General features: G+C 47.6%; 1 protein-coding gene across 2 annotated transcripts in view; it reads right to left on the bottom strand.

Moving 5' to 3' along the window:
- The window catches only part of FLT3 (fms related receptor tyrosine kinase 3), a 76955-nt gene that overhangs the window by 7178 nt on the left and 48923 nt on the right, over positions 1-20854 (bottom strand). For both annotated transcript variants that reach the window (XM_058688970.1, XM_058688980.1), the window contains 14 exons: positions 20204-20307; positions 19344-19455; positions 18894-19072; positions 17505-17611; positions 17285-17417; positions 17092-17196; positions 13933-14043; positions 12535-12688; positions 10107-10189; positions 9331-9458; positions 5740-5862; positions 3130-3241; positions 2248-2347; positions 1418-1523 (listed from right to left, as the gene is read on the bottom strand). In XM_058688970.1, the coding sequence (XP_058544953.1) occupies positions 1418-1523; positions 2248-2347; positions 3130-3241; positions 5740-5862; positions 9331-9458; positions 10107-10189; positions 12535-12688; positions 13933-14043; positions 17092-17196; positions 17285-17417; positions 17505-17611; positions 18894-19072; positions 19344-19455; positions 20204-20307 (1657 nt within the window). The remainder of the gene's footprint in view (positions 1-1417; positions 1524-2247; positions 2348-3129; positions 3242-5739; positions 5863-9330; positions 9459-10106; positions 10190-12534; positions 12689-13932; positions 14044-17091; positions 17197-17284; positions 17418-17504; positions 17612-18893; positions 19073-19343; positions 19456-20203; positions 20308-20854) is intronic.

The following is a 20854-nucleotide window of genomic DNA, read 5'->3' as shown; positions in this document are numbered from 1 at the left end:
TGGACCTAATTCCCTGACAACATTTTCATTTCCAAATGTGATTTTTTTTCAGGGGCGCCCGGGGGGGCTCAGTCGGTTAGGCGTCCGACCTCGGCTCAGGTCACGATCTCATGATCTGTGAGTTCGAGCCCCGCGCTGGGCTCGCTGCTGGCTGTGCTGATCCTGCTTCGGATCCTCTGTTCCCCCCCTCTCTCTGCCCCTCCCCTGCTCATGCTCACTCTCTCACCAGAACAACAACAACAACAAAGCCCAGAAACAAACAAGCAAACGGACGAATGATCGAATGGGATTCTTCGAACATCCTGCCAGGAGGACAGGCCACACACGACCTATACCCAGGTCTCTGGAGAGGCCACAGAATTGAAAACGGACTCAGTAGTTTAGACAAAGAGCACAGACAATCCATTTAAAGAGTCAGGTGCCTATGCAGCTAACATTTATTAACTACCAAGTGCCTGCTGTGTGGGAAGTCTCTGCACATACATCAGTTTATTTACTCTTTAGACCTCCCCAAAGTAAGATCTGTTAGTCCCGTATTTCAGACACGGAAACTGAGAGCCAACAAAGATTGACTTAATCGAGGCCTGTAAGAGGTAAATGACAGAGCCAAGATTTGAACCTGGGTACTGGAGGTCCAAGGTCCCATCCTTTGTCCACGGCCTCTAGAGGATGGTTCCATTCACTACGCCAGGCTGTATTACCGGGGAGAAGAGTTAGCAAAGGGATTCCAAGTTCACAGCGCTCAAGGATCACCCGGCGTGACAACCCATTTTACAGGTGAGAAAAGTAAGACCCAGAGGAACGATTTGCCGTGATGCACACAGCAATGAGGAGACCGCGCGGTAGGACTGGGATTCGACTCTTCAGGACTGCAGGGCAATGTTCCCTCCACGATACTGTATTACATGACCGAGTCGTGTGATTACTCCATGCTAACGGTCGGTGGCAGGGGTGGGGCGGGGGGGGGCGGTGCTCAGGGATTCAGTTTTATTTGGTTGTCTAGTCCTGTGCACTGGACATTTAATTTCTCAATTGGCCGAAACCTTTAGGGAGAGCTTCCCCCGCCCCCCCCCCGCCCGCAAAAAAAAAACAAAAAACCAGTTACCAATAAATATATCTCACCCCATACAACTTTTAAAGGGCAAACGAGACAAATGGCGGTGAGAAAGACAACGTAGTATCTTTGGGTCTCAGGAAGCCAGCGTGTGTCCTGAGTTATCGCTTTCCTTTCTAAGGATACCTTTTCAAGTTTACTTGTTCAGAGAGAGACAGCACCAGTCGGGGAGGGGCAGGGAGAGAGGGAGGGAGAGGGAATCCCAAGCAGGCTCCACGCTGCCAGCACAGAGCCCGACACGGGGCTCGAACCCCCTGAACGCCCCTCCAGCATCGCCTTTTCAAGCAGGGTGCCGCTACCTACCGCTTCTTCTGCGTCAGCCAGCTGACATCCTAAAAACGAGGTCAGGTTGGGGAAGGACGGCCGTTTCCTCGAGTCAAAAGCCCAGCACGATTGCATTATAAAGTATCTGTAAAAGCAAGAGGAGGAGGAGTAAGGAGAGGAAAGCTGAACCAAGGGAAGCGGAGGCCCCGTACAGCTGCTCAGCGGTGGCCTGGTTGTTTTGTGGCACGGGCTCTACTAGATTTTCAACTCACACCGGAAAGGGCAAATTAGATGAGGGACAGAAATGCGTTTTAAAAACTACGACGCGGGGCGCCTGGGTGGCGCAGTCGGTTGGGCTTCCGACTTCAGCTCAGGTCACGATCTCGCGGTCCGTGAGTCCGGGCCCCGCGTCGGGCTCTGTGCCGACGGCTCGGAGCCTGGAGCCTGTTTCCGATTCTGTGTCTCCCTCTCTCTCTGCCCCTCCCCTGTTCATTCTCTGTCTCAAAAATAAACAAACGTTAAAAAAAATTAAAAAAATAAAAAATAAAAACTACGACGTGGCCCAGAAGTCGAGAAGTGGGAGTTGTATCACCCCCAGGGATCCCTCAAGCAAAGGAACTGGAGCCCCTAATTCATAGTATCTTAGGGCAGGAAGGTTCAGTTTTGTTCAGGAATCCCCGTCCGCCCCCCCCCCCCCAAGAAAAGGATTAGAGTTTCCTTTTCTTTCCTTTTTTTTTTTTTTTAAGAGGAATCATATGCATTTTGCATTAAGGAGTTTTGCGCTTTTTTTTTTTTTTTGTCATGCATTCGGAACGAGAGAGACTGTAAATTCCTGATTTCGGCCACCTTGCCCTGTGATTTGAACTTACATTTCTTCTGTAGCATAAAATGGCTGATCCATCTTAAATCCACTCTGAATGAGTTTATAGAAGTTAGCGTCAACCGGAATGCCAGGGTAAGGATTGACACCTGAGGAAAACGTTAGGGAGGAGAAACCATCTCATTCGTTTCTTCATTCACTCAACAAACAAGCATGGACCGAGAGCTCCCATGGGCCTGACACTGCTTGGCGTGAGGCTGTGGGCGGGGAGAGTCATGACTTCTGCCCTCCAGCCGGTGGGTATAGCCCGGTGGGGGTAGACAGACCTACAGACACCACAAATAAAGCACGAAATGGGGGCGCCCGGGTGGCTCAGTCCATTAACCATCCAGCTTTGGCTCAGGTGATGATCTCAGGGTTTGTGAGTTCGAGCCCCGCATTGGGCTCTGTGCTGACAGCTCGGAGCCCGAAGCCTGCTTTGGATCCTGTGTCTCCCTCTCTCTCTGCCCCTCCCCTGCTCATGCTCTGTCTCTCTCTGTCTCTAAATAAACATTAGGAAAAAAAATGAAAACCAAAAGGGGGCGCCTGGGTGGCTCAGTCGGTTGAGCTTCCGACTTTGACTCAGGTCACGGTCTCGCGGCTCGTGAGTTCGAGCCCCGAGTCAGGCTCTGTGCTGATGGCTCAGAGCCCGGAGCCTGCTTCGGATTCTGTGTCTCCCTCTCTCTCTGCCCCTCCCCTGGTCTCTCTCTCTCAAAAATAAATAAACATTAAAAAGAGTTAAAAAAGAAAACAAACGTGAAACGGCACACACTGCATAGAGGTAAGGACGAGCCAGCTCTGGGGAGCATTAGAGGTCACGGGTCATGCACCCTGATTTAGGAATGGGATAGCGTGTCGGGGGCAACGGCTGGCAGCAAACTGCAAAACTTACCAAGTGAGAATATTTCCCAGAGTAATATTCCATATGACCAGACGTCACTCTTTATGGTGTAGACCCCTTCAAATAAGCTTTCGGGAGCCATCCACTTTACAGGGAGACGGGCCTGTGCGGAATCCAAGAGGGGACCGATCAGTGGTGATGGGTGGTGAACGGACTGAACGAGGCGTGTTTCTTTTCTCTTATTAGCCGATAATAAAGTGTATTTTCTTCCTAAAGCCGCTCTTAATCCTTAATTGAGGAGATCATATTGCCCAAGGGGAAGTGTTTCACTTTCAAATCAACATTCTAATAATAGGCTTAAAAATAAAAAATCAACCGGTATCTCTTTAAAACTCCTCGTGAACAAAGGCTTGTGCTTGGAAATGGGTAAGTGTCACAGCAGACACCATGAAGGAGGAACCAGTCAGGTGACCAGAGGTAAGGAGATGCTGGTAAATTAGTGGACGACCTTCTTGGAAGGACTTTAGTGGAAATACCACCTACAGGAATGTGGTGAAGGGAGCACACGCCATCTCTTCCAGGAACGATACCAGGCTGGCTTCTGTGGCTTTAATAATTTCCAGGAGCACGAGAGGCGGGTTTTGAGTTCGTGCAGCCTGGGATCGGAACCAAGACGTAGGGGTGGATAGGTTGCCGGGGTAGAGCTTTTTGTAGTATTTTCTTTCTCGTGAGTTGAGCAGCCCCTCACCACGCATGTTTAACCTGCCAAGTGAAATCAGAGCTCGAAGGGTACTTTGCCGACTCAGTCAGTAGAGCCTGCGCCTCGACCTGGGAGTCACGAGTTCGAGCCCCACATCGCGCGTAGAGATTATTAAAGGAAATAAAAAAACAAAACAAAACAAAACTGAAGCTCAAGAAGGAAACCCGATTTTAAATCCTGCACAAACAAATTTGATTAATTACACGGATTAACCGAGGTGCCACATGAAATTCACCTTCCCACGTAAGAGACTGCCAGCTAGTAAGGTTAAAAACTGCACAGCCACACAGAAGCTTTGATCATATTTATGATTCAGCTCCAACGAGGGAGGTATGGATCTAACATCAGCCCGGATGGTTATTTGATGCTAATGGGAATGCAGTTTAATTTGATTTTTAACGTTTATTGGCCGTTTCCCCCGGACAGGTGCTTTCATGTTGGTTTTACTGGTTTATTCCCACAACAACCCCAATGAGGGAAGCGTATAATCCTCACGGGAAACGCTGCAGGGGAAACCCGCCTCTCGTGCTCCTGGAAATTATTAAAGCCACAGAAGCCAGCCTGGTATCGTTCCTGGAAGAGATGGCGTGTGCTCCCTTCACCACATTCCTGTAGGTGGTATTTCCACTAAAGTCCTTCCAAGAAGGTCGTCCACTAATTTACCAGCATCTCCTTACCGTGCTCTAATCCACGTGCTGTGTAATCATGGGCAGAGTTATGTTTCTGGGCCTCGGTTTCCTCATCCCCAAGAGAGGTGCTTTGAGGACTAAATGAATATATGTAAAGCACTTAGAATAGTGCTAAGCACACAGTAGGCACTGTGTCAGCACTCGCCGTTATTATCATTTCACAAGTGGGGACAAAAAAAGCACCCAGGAATTCCAAAACGTACGGACAGGGGGTTAACTCCAGGTGTTGTAATTCTTACAGCCACGTTCTTTCACTGCACAATTTTATCATTTAGTATTTCTAATAGCTCTCTTATAAATAACACATCGGGGGGCACTTGGCTGGCTCACTCAGTAGAGCATGTGACTCTTGACCTCAGGGTTATGAGTTCGAGCCCCACGCTGGGTGTAGAAACTACTTAAAAATAAAATCTTAAATTAAAAAAACAAAAACAAAAACAGGGCGCCTCGGTGGCTCAGTCGGCTGAGCATCTGACCCTTGGTGTCGACTCAGGTCATGATCCCAGGGTCTTGGGATCAAGCCCCACATAGGGCTCAGCGCTGAACCTGAAGCCTGCTGAAGACTGGCTCTGTCCCCCTGCCCCTCTCCGCTGTGCGTTCTCTCTCTAAAATAAAAAAATAAAATAAAATAAAAAACCCATATCTGTCCTTAGGGATTTTTTAATTTTTTAATTAATTAATTAATTAATTAATTTTTAAATTTTTTAAATTTTTTGTATTCAGTCATGTTTTAGGTCTCCCTGTGTGGCAGTCATAAGATGCTAAACATTCACTAGCTAACATTTACGTTCAATGTTGTGCCTTTAAAGATTTTGCATTTAATATTTAATTTATATGTCGTACTTAAAAAAAACGTTTTATGGTAGCTATTGCCAAATCCCGCGATTGGAAACATGACTCCAGTCACTTTACAGCTTCGGGAACTGTAGGCTCAGGTAACGGGTTTTGTTTAAAGTGTGGCTTGTGCTCCAAGGTCCCTACCTGATCTGCTGTGACAGAGGTGATGCTCCTTTACTCGGCTTTTAATACAGCTGGGATATTCCCTGAAGCTACAGAAAAAGCTGTCAAGCCTAAGAAAGCTAACTGCCGTGAGCAAGTGTTCGGACGTGGCCGTGACTCAAACACGCACCACAGTGAGTGCGGCTGTCTACCGTAACAACGACAAAACACACAGTGACGGCATAAAAACCGTGTACGAAGTAGCAGCCTCACATTGCCCCGGATAACGTAGTTGGAGTCACTCATGATATCTCGAGCCAGTCCAAAGTCACAGATCTTCACCACTTTCCCGTGGGTCACGAGCACGTTCCTGGCTGCCAGGTCTCTGTGAACACACTATAACGAATGAAATTGGAGTGTTATTTACTGTGATGCAGATGATCACCGAGTGCAAGCTTTCTTCCAGGTTCAGGGTCGGCGGGAGTTACAGAACGTGGGGTTCACCCAAGTGTCTTCTCTCTCCTGGGCCACGAGCGGTCATCACGCTTGCTTCGTGGCACCGACTGAACACGGACGGCCCAAAAGACAGTAACAGGGCCCGCTGTTGAGCTCCGGAGGGGATTTTCAGAGAGTGACTTCCAGCACTCTTACTGCGGGGCGGAGTAAACGACCTCTTTCCTGACCGGTGCTCTCGACAGCGAGAGTACTGGCAAAGAAAATAGTTGGAAGATGTGAAAACAATAAGTTTGGGAAGGAGGACTGAAGTGCAGTGGGGAGCCCCTGGGTTGAGAGATGACAAGACAGGAACCCGAGTGGTCCGGCAAGAGAATTAACTCTAAGAAAGAAGGTATTCAAAGGAACAGGGCACTAAGGAGTAAAGGGCCAAAGGGGCTCTCTCTTCAACCTTGAAAAAATAAAAGCAAAAACCCAACAGACTCAAATCCCTCTAGGTCTCCTTCCTCCCTAGCCGGTGTTCTGAGAGCGCGGTCCTCGGCCTGTGGACTCCGCTTACTTTGCACCCACGTCACTACCGGGCCCCTGCAACCTGCCTTCCTCTTCCCCAACGCCTGCCAACTGCTTTGGCCGAGCCCCACGGTGCACAGCACAGCCCAGCAGAGCTCTGCGCTGACCTCCCGTCGATAACTGGTCCTGTTCGGCAGCCCCTCCTTCTTCACGACCTTCCTTCTGTGAATCTGGCCCCGTTCACTGGCCCCTGGCGGAACCTGTTTCTTCCCACGGCCCCATGCAAGCCTGCTCTCATTCCCCAGCGCTGCCCCCTCTCGTTCCACATCCCCCCACGCCCCAGCCACTTGCTTCGTCCAAACCTAGGGAGGCAACCGCCATCACCCAAACCTCAATTTCCAACCCAAACATGTCTCTTTTTTTTTCTTTAATTTTTTTTAACGTTTATTCATTATTGAGACAGAGACAGAGCATGAGCAGGGGAGGAGCAGAGAGAGGGGGAGACACAGAATCCGAAGCAGGCTCCAGGTTCCGAGCTGTCAGCATAGGGCCCGACGCGGGACTCGAACTCACACACTGTGAGATCATGACCGGAGCCGAAGTCGGACGCCCAACCGATTGAGCCACCTAGGCACCCCCCAAACATTTCTCTTGAGCTTCAGATAGGGATAGGCAAAAATCTACTGGGTTAGGACCCTACCTTGCTGCCCAAGAGACCTCACTATGCCACACATTTAACTCATGACCTTTCTCAGCGGACTTCCTCCTGATTTCGTGTTCCCTGCCCGATCCCATGTTCCCTGCTGGTTTTCCTTTGCCTCAAACATCTCCTCTAGCCCAAGCCTGGGCTCCTTCCACAAGCTTTTCCTGCACCGCCTCCCCTCCCCCCGGGTCTGACCTGCCTGTGCCTCGCCTGGGTCCCCAGGACTTACTGGAACGTGAATATTTACCACACTCCAGTGTAATCTTTGATTTGCACATCTGCTTGTCTCTTTCTCCCCTGTCAGGGATAAGAGCTGACTCTATTTCAGCACCTAGCACGGTGCCCCAGGGCTCAAGTAACGTTTGATGGGGTCACGGAACCTACGGGGAAACTGAGGAGGAACCAGAGACGGAGGGAGAAAGGACAGACAGATGCAGAGGAGAGGGCCTGAAGTGAAAACAACGGGACAGGGTCTAAGAAACTGGAGAGTCCTCAGAACATTCTTATTATAATAAGCCCAGAGGGGGAAAAAAGCAGTGCCCCTTGACCTCCAGTTGTGAGAAGTTTGAGTAGTTACTTAAGGACAGGCAATCAAGCTCGATGCCCTCCGAGGTCCACAAAGACACTCACGGAAGCCCTACTGTGGCCGCGTAGGTGAACTACAGATAAAGCAACTATCCGTACACTTGAGACAAGAGGAGTCCAACAGCCAATAGGGAAGATGAAGAGAAGAACGGGCCTCAGAGAGGAGGGATGGGAAAATATTACAAGATGGGATTTTTTTTTTTTTCAACTATTGAGCAAGGATGCCCACATTTGGAAAAGACGAGCCAAGAAGGTAACGTGCCCTTTCAATACGCATGAGGAAAACAAAACCAAACCCCTGAGCGTCTAGCTGGAGTTGCGTTAAACATACAGATTAACTTGGACAGAACTGACGTTTCTGGTAAACGCAGAGTCTCTCCTACATGAACCCGGTGAAGCTCATTCAGGTCTTCCTCCTGCCATTGAATAATGTCTCACGGGCTTATTCACGGGGATCTTGCAGATTTCTGGTTCTGTTTATCTCAAGATGCTTCATAGGTTCGGTTACTATTATGAAGATCACTTTTTCCTGTTCTTCAAAGCTGTAGATTTATTTCACGTTAATCTTTTTAAAACTGAGATAGACTCGACCTATGACATCATATTACAGCAAGTGCTTTTTTGAAACATAATTTATTGTCAAGTTGTCTAACATACAGTACGTAAAGTGTGCTCTTGGTTTTTGGGGTAGGTTCCCGTGGTTCGTCGCTTACGTACAAGCGCCCTCCTCAGTGCCCATCGCCCACTTTCCCCTCTTCCCCACAGCCCCAGAAAGTAATTTTTTTAAAGAAAAAAATACAGTTGAAAGCCTTCTCTCCAAATTCAGGGCGAGAGGAGGCAAGAGGAGGGATGTGGCGGAGAGAGGGAGAAAGAGAATGAAAATTCAAAGGGAAAAGAGGAGGGAAGAGTTTGGGAAATAGAAGGTAAGGTGGCCTTCGGCAGAGACGAAGGACAAGACGGCAAGGACAGAAAGGAGCCAGAGGAATGGCTTTCATCTGCTTACAGGCAGGAGACATTTGAAATGTCAGAGAACAGGACTGAAAGCCGGTTGCAGAAAGAATGCAAAGTGGAGATAGAAACCGTGGTTTGTGGCAGGATCCACGGCCTGGATCCGGGATTAGCGGCAGAGGAAGCCGGGAGGGCCCAGGAACGGTGCTGGCCCGCAGCAGGGCACTGCAGAGAAGGCAAAGGCGGAGGTGGGCAGAGTGGGGGACGGGCTGGCCCCACAAGCACGGCGCATGGTATTTGAGCCTCCATTTACCCAGGGCCAAATGCCTGAACAACCTGAACTGACCGTCCAAGGAAGGACTGACTCTGTACACCTCGCTTTGACCGCCTATCTGGAAGTTTCAGGGGACTTTGGACAGCCTGGCAGGGCTGTGATAACCGTTATCTAATAAGGGATCCCGGGGCCTTCATAACTGTAATTCGTCAAGAGCTGGTGGGAAGAAGCATCTAGGCGGCTCCCACAGCGAAGGGTGTGGTGGCTGGGTGTGGGGAGGGGCGAGACTTTAAGGGATACAAGTTAAAACAAACCAGAAAAGAAAGGGAAAGCACATCTCATTTCCCAGATTATCTTGCTGCCGTTAGTTTCTTCTTCACAAGGCGCTTACCGACTTAAATTCCAGAAATTCCATTCCCTTGGCAACTTGATAGGCGAAGCAGAGAAGATCTTCAAATGTCAGCACGTTCAAGTCCTCTTCTTCTTCCAGCCTCTTTTGGTTTTCATATTCGATTTCATCTGTAAGACAGAACGGGTCCTCATGTTTTCCAGAGTCTATGAAGTTGTCCCAGTAAAGCTCCACGGGCAGTTATTAGAGTCACAGTGAGCTGGGGCACCCAGACTGCAGAAAGAAGCTATCACCGCACGTCTCTGGTGGCGTTGGGGCTAACCCATTTATGCCAGAAGCTGTGCCTCATTTTACTGTTGTCCCATTTAATCCTTCTGCCGGTCCTACGAGAAAAGCATTATTGGGCCTACTTGACAGATGACAAAGTTGTGGCTCAGATGGTGACATAATTCATCCAGTCTTCCAGCCAGGAAGTGAAGGAACCCCAAGGTCGACCCAACTTCTGTCTGATTCCAGAACTCGTCATTTTTCCACTTATCAGTACTCGGTGGCCCTAATAAATGTATGACTTTAAAAAGAACCACCTGACCAAATAAGATAGCCCTCAGTGTTTATTAGCTGCATACTGACGTAAAATGCACAATATACGAACCATTGGCTTTTCACCACCTTTAGAGCAAATATGCATTAATAAAGCCTACAAATGACATTAGCAAAGAAAATCGTGTTTCGCGTTTACAAACGTTTAAAAAAATAGCTAACAGAATTCCTGTATCCGTTTCTGTCGTAAGGTGCTACTAATTACAATAAAATATTACCTTCAGATTGAAATGAGTTCCCGTTGAACCCTGAGATGTGATCCAAGTCCTGGCGTATCTGAACTTCTCTTGAACCAGGCATGCTATTAAAAAAAAATTATTTCGTTATTTATGTTCTTCTTCTGAGTAGACATTATATTTAAAAAAATTACAATTCATCAAAGAAATGAGTTCCAGTTATAAATGGGCTTTTAAACAAAAAGCACAGCATCCATTGGTCCATTTTTGGCGCACGTGGGCGTTAAAAACACGTGTGGAATTAATTGGGCTTGGCAAGTCTCACTAGGAGAGGAGTGATCCCCACTCTCTGTATAACGTCCTTACAGTTCAAAGAGGACCTCAGTCGGTCCTTGCCACAACGCGACAAGCTGGGTGTGAGAGTCACATTTGACAAAAGACTTGGTGAGATAAATGTGATTTGCTGAAATCACGAAGCTAACAAAACGTACAATTAGGACTCAGGCCTCTTCTGTTTCTAAAAGCTCACTTTCCCTGGCGTGCCTGGGTGGCTCAGTCGGTTGAGCGTCCAACTTCAGCTCATGTCATGATCTCGCGGTTCGTGGGTTCGAGCCCTGCGCCGGGCTCTGTGCTGACAGCTTGGAGCCTGGAGCCTGCTTTGGAGTCTGTGTCTCCTTCTCTCTCTGCCCCTCCCCTGCTCATGCTTTGTCTCACTCTGTTTCTCAAAAATAAATACATGTAAAAAAAAAAAAATGTTAAAGCTCACTTTCCCTACAAAAACTCATGTAATACGGATCTTCCATAAAGACTTCTAAGTGTTTTACCATCCTTCTGTCCTCAAGTTGGTCTTTGTAAATAAAGCTCATTTCCCTTTCCCATGAAATTAATAAATAGTAACATCGATAATCTCTTTTACGGTTATAATGTAAAATTCTTCACTGAGGAATTCTGTGCACATTGTATACAAGGATGCCATTTATTCCTGCGTACAATTTCACCCCAATTTACAATATCCCTATCTTTGGAAAATGGCATCCTTTCAGACCACAAATGTCCCTAAATTGCTTCAGTGGATTTAATATCCCAGTGACCAGAATGAATCAAAGGCCCTGTTGAGCAGCATTACTTGTTACTAACCATGGAGTGCTGATCACACACATCCGACTCATTAAGAGACTCTATTCTAGAATACAGATGAGATTATGGAATTTTCTCAGTTTTCGAATATGAACTGAGAAACGAGTGTGGAAGACAAGATTGGGGTGACGGGTATCAATCGGTTAAGGGCAAGCGTACAAAGACGCCCCTGGGGATCTCCATGAGGCCTCCCGGCTTTAAGATGCTAGGTCTCCGTCTCAGACCTTAGAAGGCCAAAGGTGTGCACTGAAAGCTACACACTTAGAAATCAAGGCTGGGGGGCGCCTGGGTGGCGCAGTCGGTTAAGCGTCCGACTTCAGCCAGGTCACGATCTCGCGGTCCGTGAGTTCGAGCCCCGCGTCAGGCTCTGGGCTGATGGCTCGGAGCCTGGAGCCTGTTTCCGATTCTGTGTCTCCCTCTCTCTCTGCCCCTCCCCCGTTCATGCTCTGTCTCTCTCTGTCCCAAAAATTAAAAAAAAAAAACAAAACAAAAAACAAAAAAACATTAAAAGAAATCAAGGCTGGAATCTCAAACGCACCCTTCAAAAGTCGCGCAGTAAAGACAAAAGTCTCTAACGATTGTGCCTTTAGAATAAGGGAGATTCCGCATATGGCAAGGAAACAGGGATGCACTGTGGACTGAGGAATCATTCTATGAAGAACGGCTCAGAGAAAGGTGTTACACGATGTTCAAGTAATTAGCAAGAAATTCCCAAGGATGAGGACCAAAGGATCACCAAACTCCTATAGCCCTCGTTTATACACACCACAACAAGAAATCTCAACAGGACTGAGAATCACACAGGCTCCCCATGGATGGCAGAATATACAACGGGGGGCACAGGGACAAATGTTACCGCTTCTTAATTTTGCCCCCATCACAGTACGTCAACTGATCCGTTCTAATTTTTGAAAATCCAATTTATGAGTTCAGAGCAAAAGTCCCAAGACCTGAACTACTCTCAATAAGTACGTGGAGGGCTTTGGAAAAAGCATTCATTCTTTCAACTGGGATCTACATGTCATCCAGCAGACCTGAAAGACAGAATAATGCACTCTTCCCAAAACTGAGCCTGGGTCCAGGGGTGTGATTCCGGCACAGGTGGACGGAGACAGCTACAGTCCCTGCACCACGGGAAAGCGAAAGGTCTCATTGTTCCAATCAGCAGAGAAAACTATAGCAAAGATATGTGGCCTTTCTAGATCTTAGAACCCACAGAGCACACAATGCTGGACTACGGCCTTCAGAGACTGGCCAGTGGGGGGTGTTTAACCATCATATTTTGTCTGTGTTCTACGACATATAATTGTGAAACCTTGACCCCGTCTCTTACCTGGAATTTGGGTATGATTGGAAAGCGGGGTAAAAACTGAAATTGTGCTCCTTGAAAATCTCCGTCCACGTCCTGTGAAATTTTTCTCTCTTATTTCTTAGGTAGTTGAGAAGATCACCATAGCAACAGTATTCAAAAATCAAGTAAACTGGTCCTGAAATAGTGAGAGTTTTCATTACAGGCATACAAATACCAAATAACTTTTTCAGATGTCTGTGTGGCAGACAACATAATCTAAGAGAGCCTACTTCTCCCCTGACTTTGGGAGTACAACTTTGAGCTTATCTCTTCTTCTTTTTAAAAAAAATTTTTTTTTTAAAGTAATCTCTATACCCAACGTGGGACTCGAACTCACAACCCCGAGATCAAGTCACACTTGATCGGCTCCACCGACTGAGCCAGCCAGCACCCCTGAGCTTATCTCTTCCCGCACAATTCAATTCCAGCTTTTTGCTCTAACTTCTTTGGAACGCGGTATCGTCTTGCCTTCTGCGTGGGTGCTAACTGCACCTGTTGCCTCGTCAATAACTACCGGCCACTTGGATTCTCCAGTTCGCAACTGGGAATAATATGCCAGCTGCACTGTGGGCACTTGGCAAATATATGCCGATTTGCCATTTGCCTGAGGAGGGAGAAATACATCACAGGCATCCTCTCAGATCCATTTTCTCTGTTTCCCATTTTTTGGTCCCGGTCCCAGAAGGAAGGATGCTTGAGCACATCCTTCAGGCATTTCTTTTCTTTTTTTAATGCTTATTTCTTTATTTTGAGAGACAGAGAGAGAAAGCATGTGCAGGGGAGGGGCAGAGAGAAAGGGAGAGAGAGAGAATCCCAAGCAGGCTCCACGCTCAGTGTGGAGCCCGATGCGGGGCTCGATCCCACGAACCGTGAGATCGTGGCCTGAGCCAAAATCGAGAGTTGGACACTTACCCGACGGAGCCACGCAGGTGCCTCCCGTCCTTCGGGTATCTCTAAGCATAAGTGAATCAGAGCGCATGCTCTGTTGAGTTCTGGGAAAACGAAGTCTGAAAGCCTGCCTTGGCTGTGCTTTATTTGAAGCCGCCCAAACAGGGCAGTGGCCAGGCTCTGCGGCCATTCTCGCCACTGCGTTTAGGCCAGTTTCACGGCCGGGGGAGAAGCTCCATCTGAGCAAGTGGAATGAGATACCCGCAGCGCTGTTGCTGTTTTCGAATAGGTGAAAATTATGCGGCGTCTCCCCCTACAGAGAGGCCTTCTCCATACTGACCTATCTGACTTCAGAGGGTTCAACGTCTAATTCCCCTTGGGCTTGGGGACCCACACTGTGACTGAGGAAAGAGGAGAAAATGGGAACAGGTGTCCTCTGGGTCTTCAAGCTGAAATATTTTTGGTGAGATGTTTTTAATAGGAACTGATTACCTGACAGCGTGCAGGCCCCCAGCAGATTTACGATATTCTCATGGTTTCCCAGGTGACTCATCATTTTGAGTTCGGACATGAGAGCCTCTCTTTCGGAACTGTCTGCTTTTTCTGTCAACGGAAAAGCGTACAGAATGTAAGGCTAAAGAAAAATAGGTATTTTAGGTCACATAATAAACGAAAACTTTCTCCAGTTCGAATTGGCACGAAAAATCGTACTGCGTCAGACGGTCCGCGATTGTTAGTAATAAGAGCTTGTGTTGAAGACAGAGTTTCAAAGACTGCGTTATAAAAGTTGAGCCTAATAATGAGCCTTTCCCCTGGACGTTCCTCTACCCACCAAAAATAGAAATCTTTCTAGTGGACCCTCGAAAAATCGAAATACAACAAAACAAAATACATGAAAAAGTTCGGAAGTATGCTGAAGGGAGAAACGTAACTTCTTTTCGTTGTTTTGACTCTTGGATTTGTTGGGCGTGGAGAGACAGGACAGGAATGTCGGCAAGGGTGGCTGGCTCCAGTTCACGGTCCTCAGGTCTAAAACCTTGTATGTGTCAACAGGTCCAATGGTGAGAAGGTCAAAGAGACCAGTTCCCACTAACCAAGTTCTCGAGAGACTCGTTAGCTGATCATGAGAGCTACCAAATAGGCTAGAATGCATCCATTGGACAACGCATTCTCCCCCTGGAGATAAGTCTAGATAGCTCGGCAAATTATCCTCATAATCTTGCTTAGAAGCATAGCGTAAGGGTAGTTACTGATAAACTCCCAGGTCTCACGTCAATGAGACTGATGTGCCCGGGTTGGTTGGGGCACCCCTGCCCGGGAGAGTGCTGGAGCCCTAGAAGCAGGGGCAGGGTCTTTAGACTTCCCTCTCCAGGTATCAGGCACCAGGCACCCACTCCACTGGTAACACCTTCTTTCCTATAGACGCGGTAACTTTTCTTTGCATTCAGTGAAGAGTTGACTAGGTATTTCCAGGTGTCATTGCTTTGTCTTGGGAGACATCCTAGCCTGTACGGTAGCTTTTCCAGAGCACTGATGCCATCCATTTTGATTTAGTGAGCTGTCGGGGTTCTCTCACTGGGAGTGGGAGTGAGATTCTCCGCTGTGAGCACTGGGATCCCCTGGTACCTTGTGTCTTCTGCTTCATGTTTTATAGGGATCCGTAGCTTTCAAATCCCCATGTCTTGCCCGTCACGACCAAAATAATATCTTTTATGGTGTGCTTAACTTTGCCAGAGCACTTTCATACCCCGTGACCTGACTTTCATTCATTCTTACCCATTCATTCACTCATTCACCCCTCGAACAAGTATTTATTGAATGCCTGCTGTGTATGAGGCGATGTGCCAAGCGATGGGGGAAGGAATGATAGCCAAAAGACACAGCCCCTGTCTTCTTGGAGTTTAGAGTCTCCTGAAAAAGGGAGACGAGTAAATAAACAATTACAACCCAGTGTGGTAAATGCAAAGTGGCAAATGAATAGAAGGGGGCTGTGGGGTCACACAAGAGGGACGCCTAACCGAGCCTCGGAGGGGGGTGGAAGCGGACCCCGAATGCCTGAGGTAAGGTAAGAGATAACCAGGCGACTTCACAGTGGGAAGGGAGGGAGAACATTCCACGCTGAAGTAACAGAACGGGCAAAGATCCAAGTAAAAGAAAACACAGCAGAACAGATACAACCTTGGCCCTCACGCGCCTTACGGACCAATGTGGCAGATGAGACATTAATGGAGCAATTAAGCAAATATGTCATCCCCACTGTGATACATTGCATGAGGAAGAAGGCCTACGGAGAGCTAACTTACAGCAAGGAACTTGATCTCTGTGGTGTGAGAGAAGGCTTCTCTGAGGAAGTGATATTTCTGCTGAGATCTAAAGGAGGAGTGGGAGAGAACCACGTGAAAGGGGAAGGGTGGGCAGAGGGATCAGCCTGCACACAGGCCCTGGGATGGGAGGGAGCACGGCGCTCTGGAGGAACCGAAAGCAGGCAGCCTCCCAGTGAGCGTGAGGTGGGGAGGGTGAGGTGGGGAGAAGGGCAGCCAGATGCTGCTGCAGGGCTGTGGAGACTCCTTCGGGAGTAATCCGAAGCACCGGGAAGTGCTAAGTGGGGAAACCGGTCTGCTTTGCATTCCATAACCGGCACTTGGGCCTCAACACTGAGAATCCAGAAGGAGCCCGTAGGGCCTGCCTGGAGGGCCGCTGCAGCCATTCTGGAGAGAGAGGTTTGGCCCGGGGTGGTAGGGAGGTGAGAAGAGGGTGGGTTCAAGGAACACGGGGCAGGATACCAGGCAGCGACAGCCTGTGGGGTGCTAGAACGGACCCGGTTTCAAGGATGCGGCCTCGGTTTCCGGTTTGCCCAACTGTGGGCAAGTCATTGGCCAGTCGTTGGCCCTCGGCACCAATCACTGAGCGGGAGCGTTGATGGAGGGCCACGGTTGGAGGAGTTCAGTTCGAATTAGAGAACCTTTTGAGATGCTCAGGCATTTGGACATAACCTGAGGCTCAGAAGGGAGAGCAATTGTGAGAACCCTTGGTACCTAGATTAGAGCCACGGCGGGGAAGGGGGCGGGGGGGGGACACTGAGGTAGCCTGTAGTGAGCATGCACGGTGCAAAGGAAGGAGGCAAGCCTTCATCAACAGTTGGTGGAAGACGGGGAGCCAGCAAAGGACTGTGAGGCAGTCGGACTGGGAGGAGGAAAGAGGCCCGTGAGACTTCGTTTGTTGGAGGTTGCTGATCGCGGCAGCAAAAGCCAACCAGAGGGCTCTTGCTGAGCCAAGGACGCTAGGGGGAGGGATGGCGGGGGAGACACAAGTGGGAAGTGAGAATGCAGAGGGCTTCAGTTGGTTCTTCTGCCCAGAGTCTGTGTCACAATGTAAGAAACAACATCTGCCCGTAATAACAGTACCCCCTAACATTGAAGCTGGAAACACCTCACAAAGCCAGAAGAGGAAGAAGAGGTGGACTTTTGCATTCGTGACTTGGATTTTATACTCACGACTTGATTGACACCAACCCCAGCCCAGTCCCCTCTTAGCCTTGAAAGTGTGGCACGCGGTCACCGGAAAAATGCTGCAGACGAGGAGAAGAGGAGGCGGGAGACGATGCCTCCCATTTTTGCACACCTTTGTGGGCACCGTTCCGCCTTACTGTACCTTTCAGCATTTTGACTGCCACCTGGATTGAGACTCCCGTTTTACTAATTCCGTAAGCTGTCGCGTTCATCACTTTTCCAAAAGCACCTGATCCCAGTACCTTCCCTGCAAGATAACGGTGGGCGAGGGCACGTTAGAGACTTTCCAACAGAACGGAAACGCTGTGGAAACATTTGGACCATTGGATTCTCACCAAATTCTAAGTTTTCTCTTGGAAACTCCCACTTGAGATCATATTCATATTCTCTGAAGTCGACGTAGAAGTACTCGTTATCCAAAGAGCCGGTCACCTGTACCATTTGCAGCTGGCTTTCGTACCTAAATTGCTTCAGAGATGAAAATAAGGGGACCATTAGCAACAGGCAGTTCCTCAGAAATAGGAAACAGGGATGGATTTTTACCTTTGCGTTTACCTTTTTGTACTTGTGACGGATGAGCACGGTTAGAACAGCGATGAAGGGAAGACAAAGCCCAAGGGTCGCATAGAACAAGATGTTGTCTTGGATGAAGGCGAAGGGCACTGAAAGGAAAGAGAATCACTGAGCAGTGAACTGGATGGAGTGGAAGCTCACTGGATCTTCGCACATCCTGTTTGAGAAGCCATCATTTGCGGTCCTTACAAGCACCTGACAAATACTTGCCTCCCCCACGGAAAATCGGGCAATGTCCCTGTAAAGGACAAGTTCCCTTCCTAGAAAATTTTGAGTGATTTCAATCCCATTCTTAAAGATCACGTACTAGGGTTATACCAATCACATCTGTTTAAACCCACGGGATATTCAGGTCAGACATTAAAAGAAAGAAGTTAGGGGGCACCTGGGTGGCTCCATTGGTTAAGTATCTGGCTCTTGGTTTCGGCTCAGATCGATCGCACAGCACCATGTCGGGCTCAGTGCTGACAGTGCAGAGCCTGCTTGGGATTCTCTCTCCCTCTCTCTCTGCCCCTTCCCCCCATCATGCATTCTCCCTCTTTCTCTCTCAAAATAAATAAATAAACTTTAAGGATACAATAAAATAAGGGCGCCTGGGTGGCTCAGTCGGTTAAGCGTCTGACTTCAGCCCAGGTCGTGATCTCGCGGTCTGTGAGTTCGAGCCCGGCATCGGGCTTTGTGCCGACAGCTCAGAGCCCGGAGCCTGCTTTGGATTCTGTGCCCCACCACCAACCCCCCACACCCCTGCCCACCACCCCTCCTATACTCGTGGTCTGTCTCGCTCTGTCTCTCAAAAATAAATAAGTGTTTAAAAAATGTTTTTGAAGAATAAAATAAAATAAAATAAAATAAAATAAAATAAAAGAAGTTTGTGTTTTCTGTACGAAGGTATCGTATGCATGGGAAGTTAGTTTTGGGATGCTGGTGATTTTAAACTACGTGTAGGCAGGCAGGTTTCAGACTTGCTTAGGTTAGAAGGGTTGTAAAAAACAAACTAGAAATTATAAAACAGCAGGCTAAAGGAACATAAAGAGATTCATCAAAAGGGAAAATGGGAGAGACCCCAAATCACTACATCGGTTTCTCTAGAGTTGGATCTTTTGGTAGATACTTCCCATCCTGGGGGTTTATGGTTCTACCTACATCACTATAACTCATGAGTCATAATAACGTAAGGAGAAGTCCCTCTGCCCCTAAATTACAAAACAGCCTATGTTCAGTGGGGGATTCTTGCCTGACTCAAGAAAGACTTGTGTCACACCTGAACCTGTACGCTTTTGGAAAATTCCCCAAATAAAAGCCAACAACAGGGACTAACTTCTAGTGGGGAATTCCTGAAGGTGGTTCCTTACAAGAGCACCTGCTGTGTACCTGATGAGTTTAAAAGGATTGTTTCACAAGATGTGCCAAGGGAATTGTATGCACAGCACTTCACCAGGAATCCTTTTACGGCCTCACTCATGTTAAGAGTACTGCTTGATACCCATTGTCCAAACACTTTTCTGTTAGCCGTTTTATTCCAAATTCCTTCTGTGATTTCCTCTGTGCAGCTGAAAAGAAATGGCAGGGAAGTTAGACAGGCGGGGCCTAGCGTCAGATTGGAAGTTAGGGTTTGTCTAGTGAGCTTTAAAAGAGATTTCTTGGTTGAAAGTTGTCAGAGACAATCTGTGACCATTTAGAATTATAGCTGACTCAGAAGGTAAGCATTTTAAATACTGCATCCCTTCTTCTTAAATCGTATTCACGAGCAAGCGTCAATATGCCAGAGAGAGTATGAGTTTTATGTTCTTCCAACATAAGAGATACCAATGTCCTCATTACTTGGGAGACTTGTCTGAACACTTCTTCCAGATCCAAGATGGTAATGGGTACCCATCAGAGGAGCAAGAAGCCTGACTTGCTGATGATCCATCGACTACCACCTGAGGTTTCCCTGTAGAGAAGAACATGTAAAATAAGCTCACGTGGTATGGTACTTTCCAGAAATGGCCTCAGCGTTCGCTTCATCTAGGTTGCCCATCTACTCCAAGCAGTTTGTGCGTCTGGGAAGGTGTCTCATATGCAGGATGACTCAAGACCTCTGGTTATTCCCTTTTTTTGCCCCTTGGGTGGAACTTTCTGTCCAAACAGCCCTACCACCCATGTGCAAAACACTACTTTCCCACCGCCAGGCCCCTCCTGTAGACGGCTGAGATGTGCTCATCTCTCTACCTCCAAGAATCAAAACGATTCTTAGCTTCAGGAGAGAAACATCTATAAAAAGTCCAGTGAAATGTACTCGCATCTTTTCATGGGCCAAAGGAACAAAAATTACCAAAACAAATAAATGTCAGGTAATAGGACTTTAAGCTGTTCCTTCACATGACCTTTCAAAGTACCAAAGTCAATAAGAGACCACAAGAAAGTACATTCAGAGAGGACATGGGAGAAGGTATCTTAGCCTCAAAGATGAACACAGAACAATTATCTATCTATCTATCTATCTATCTATCTATCTATCTATCATCTATCTATCTGTAAACAAAGCCAGTAGATTTGAAATAAAATTTCAACATACTTCAGTATATAACAATAGCTTATGGCATCCCTTCTAAGCCTTTACTTAGCTCTTTCTGGTCATAGTTAATACACAAGTAAGCAGTGATAAGATTAAAGTGAAATTTCTTGACAATTTAACTTACTTCTTATGTTCAGCGTGAACATTTTCGTGAATTCGGCATCATCGTTTTCTGCATGAAATATGTATTCTCCTGGCTGGTGTTTATGGTTGCAGAACTTAGATATGCTGTTTGAAAAAGAATTAAAGATACACTTAGCCAGATTCTTACAGGAGATGCTGAAATGAATGTCAGCGTGCATGGACGTCTTTCTCGAGACTCTCACTCCCTAAAGTCCCGTGGACAGGTGTCTGTATGCCAGGCCCTTGTTAATCTAAGTGTGGTGTGGTCCACAGCCAAGCAACATCAGCATTGGTATTATCTAAGAGCTTGTCTGAAATACAAAATTTTAAGTCCCACCCCAAACCTACTGAGAGTCTGCATTTTAAGATGATCTCCATGTGATTCATATGCACGTTAAGGGCTGAGAAGCCCTCGTCTAGGCTGGGGTTCCTAAGAGAGACAAGAAGGTTCCTGCCCCCACTCTTCTATACATTCTGGACTAGTCTGACTTCCCAGAAATATGGAAAAACCTGTATAGGCAGAGGAGACCGTAATGCTCCTGCTTCCTGAAAGGATGGCTCTCTGACATTGGCCCAAGGCGGGACCTATAACCAACCCTTGACTCACATAGCGATTAACAGTGATATAGGCTCAAATCCACTGAGTTTGTAC

This window comes from Neofelis nebulosa, chromosome 1, assembly GCF_028018385.1.
Source record: "Neofelis nebulosa isolate mNeoNeb1 chromosome 1, mNeoNeb1.pri, whole genome shotgun sequence".
Lineage (NCBI taxonomy): Eukaryota > Metazoa > Chordata > Mammalia > Carnivora > Felidae > Neofelis > Neofelis nebulosa.
The sequence above is the reverse complement of the archived record's forward strand: the minus strand, read 5'-3'. Positions and strand labels throughout refer to the sequence as shown.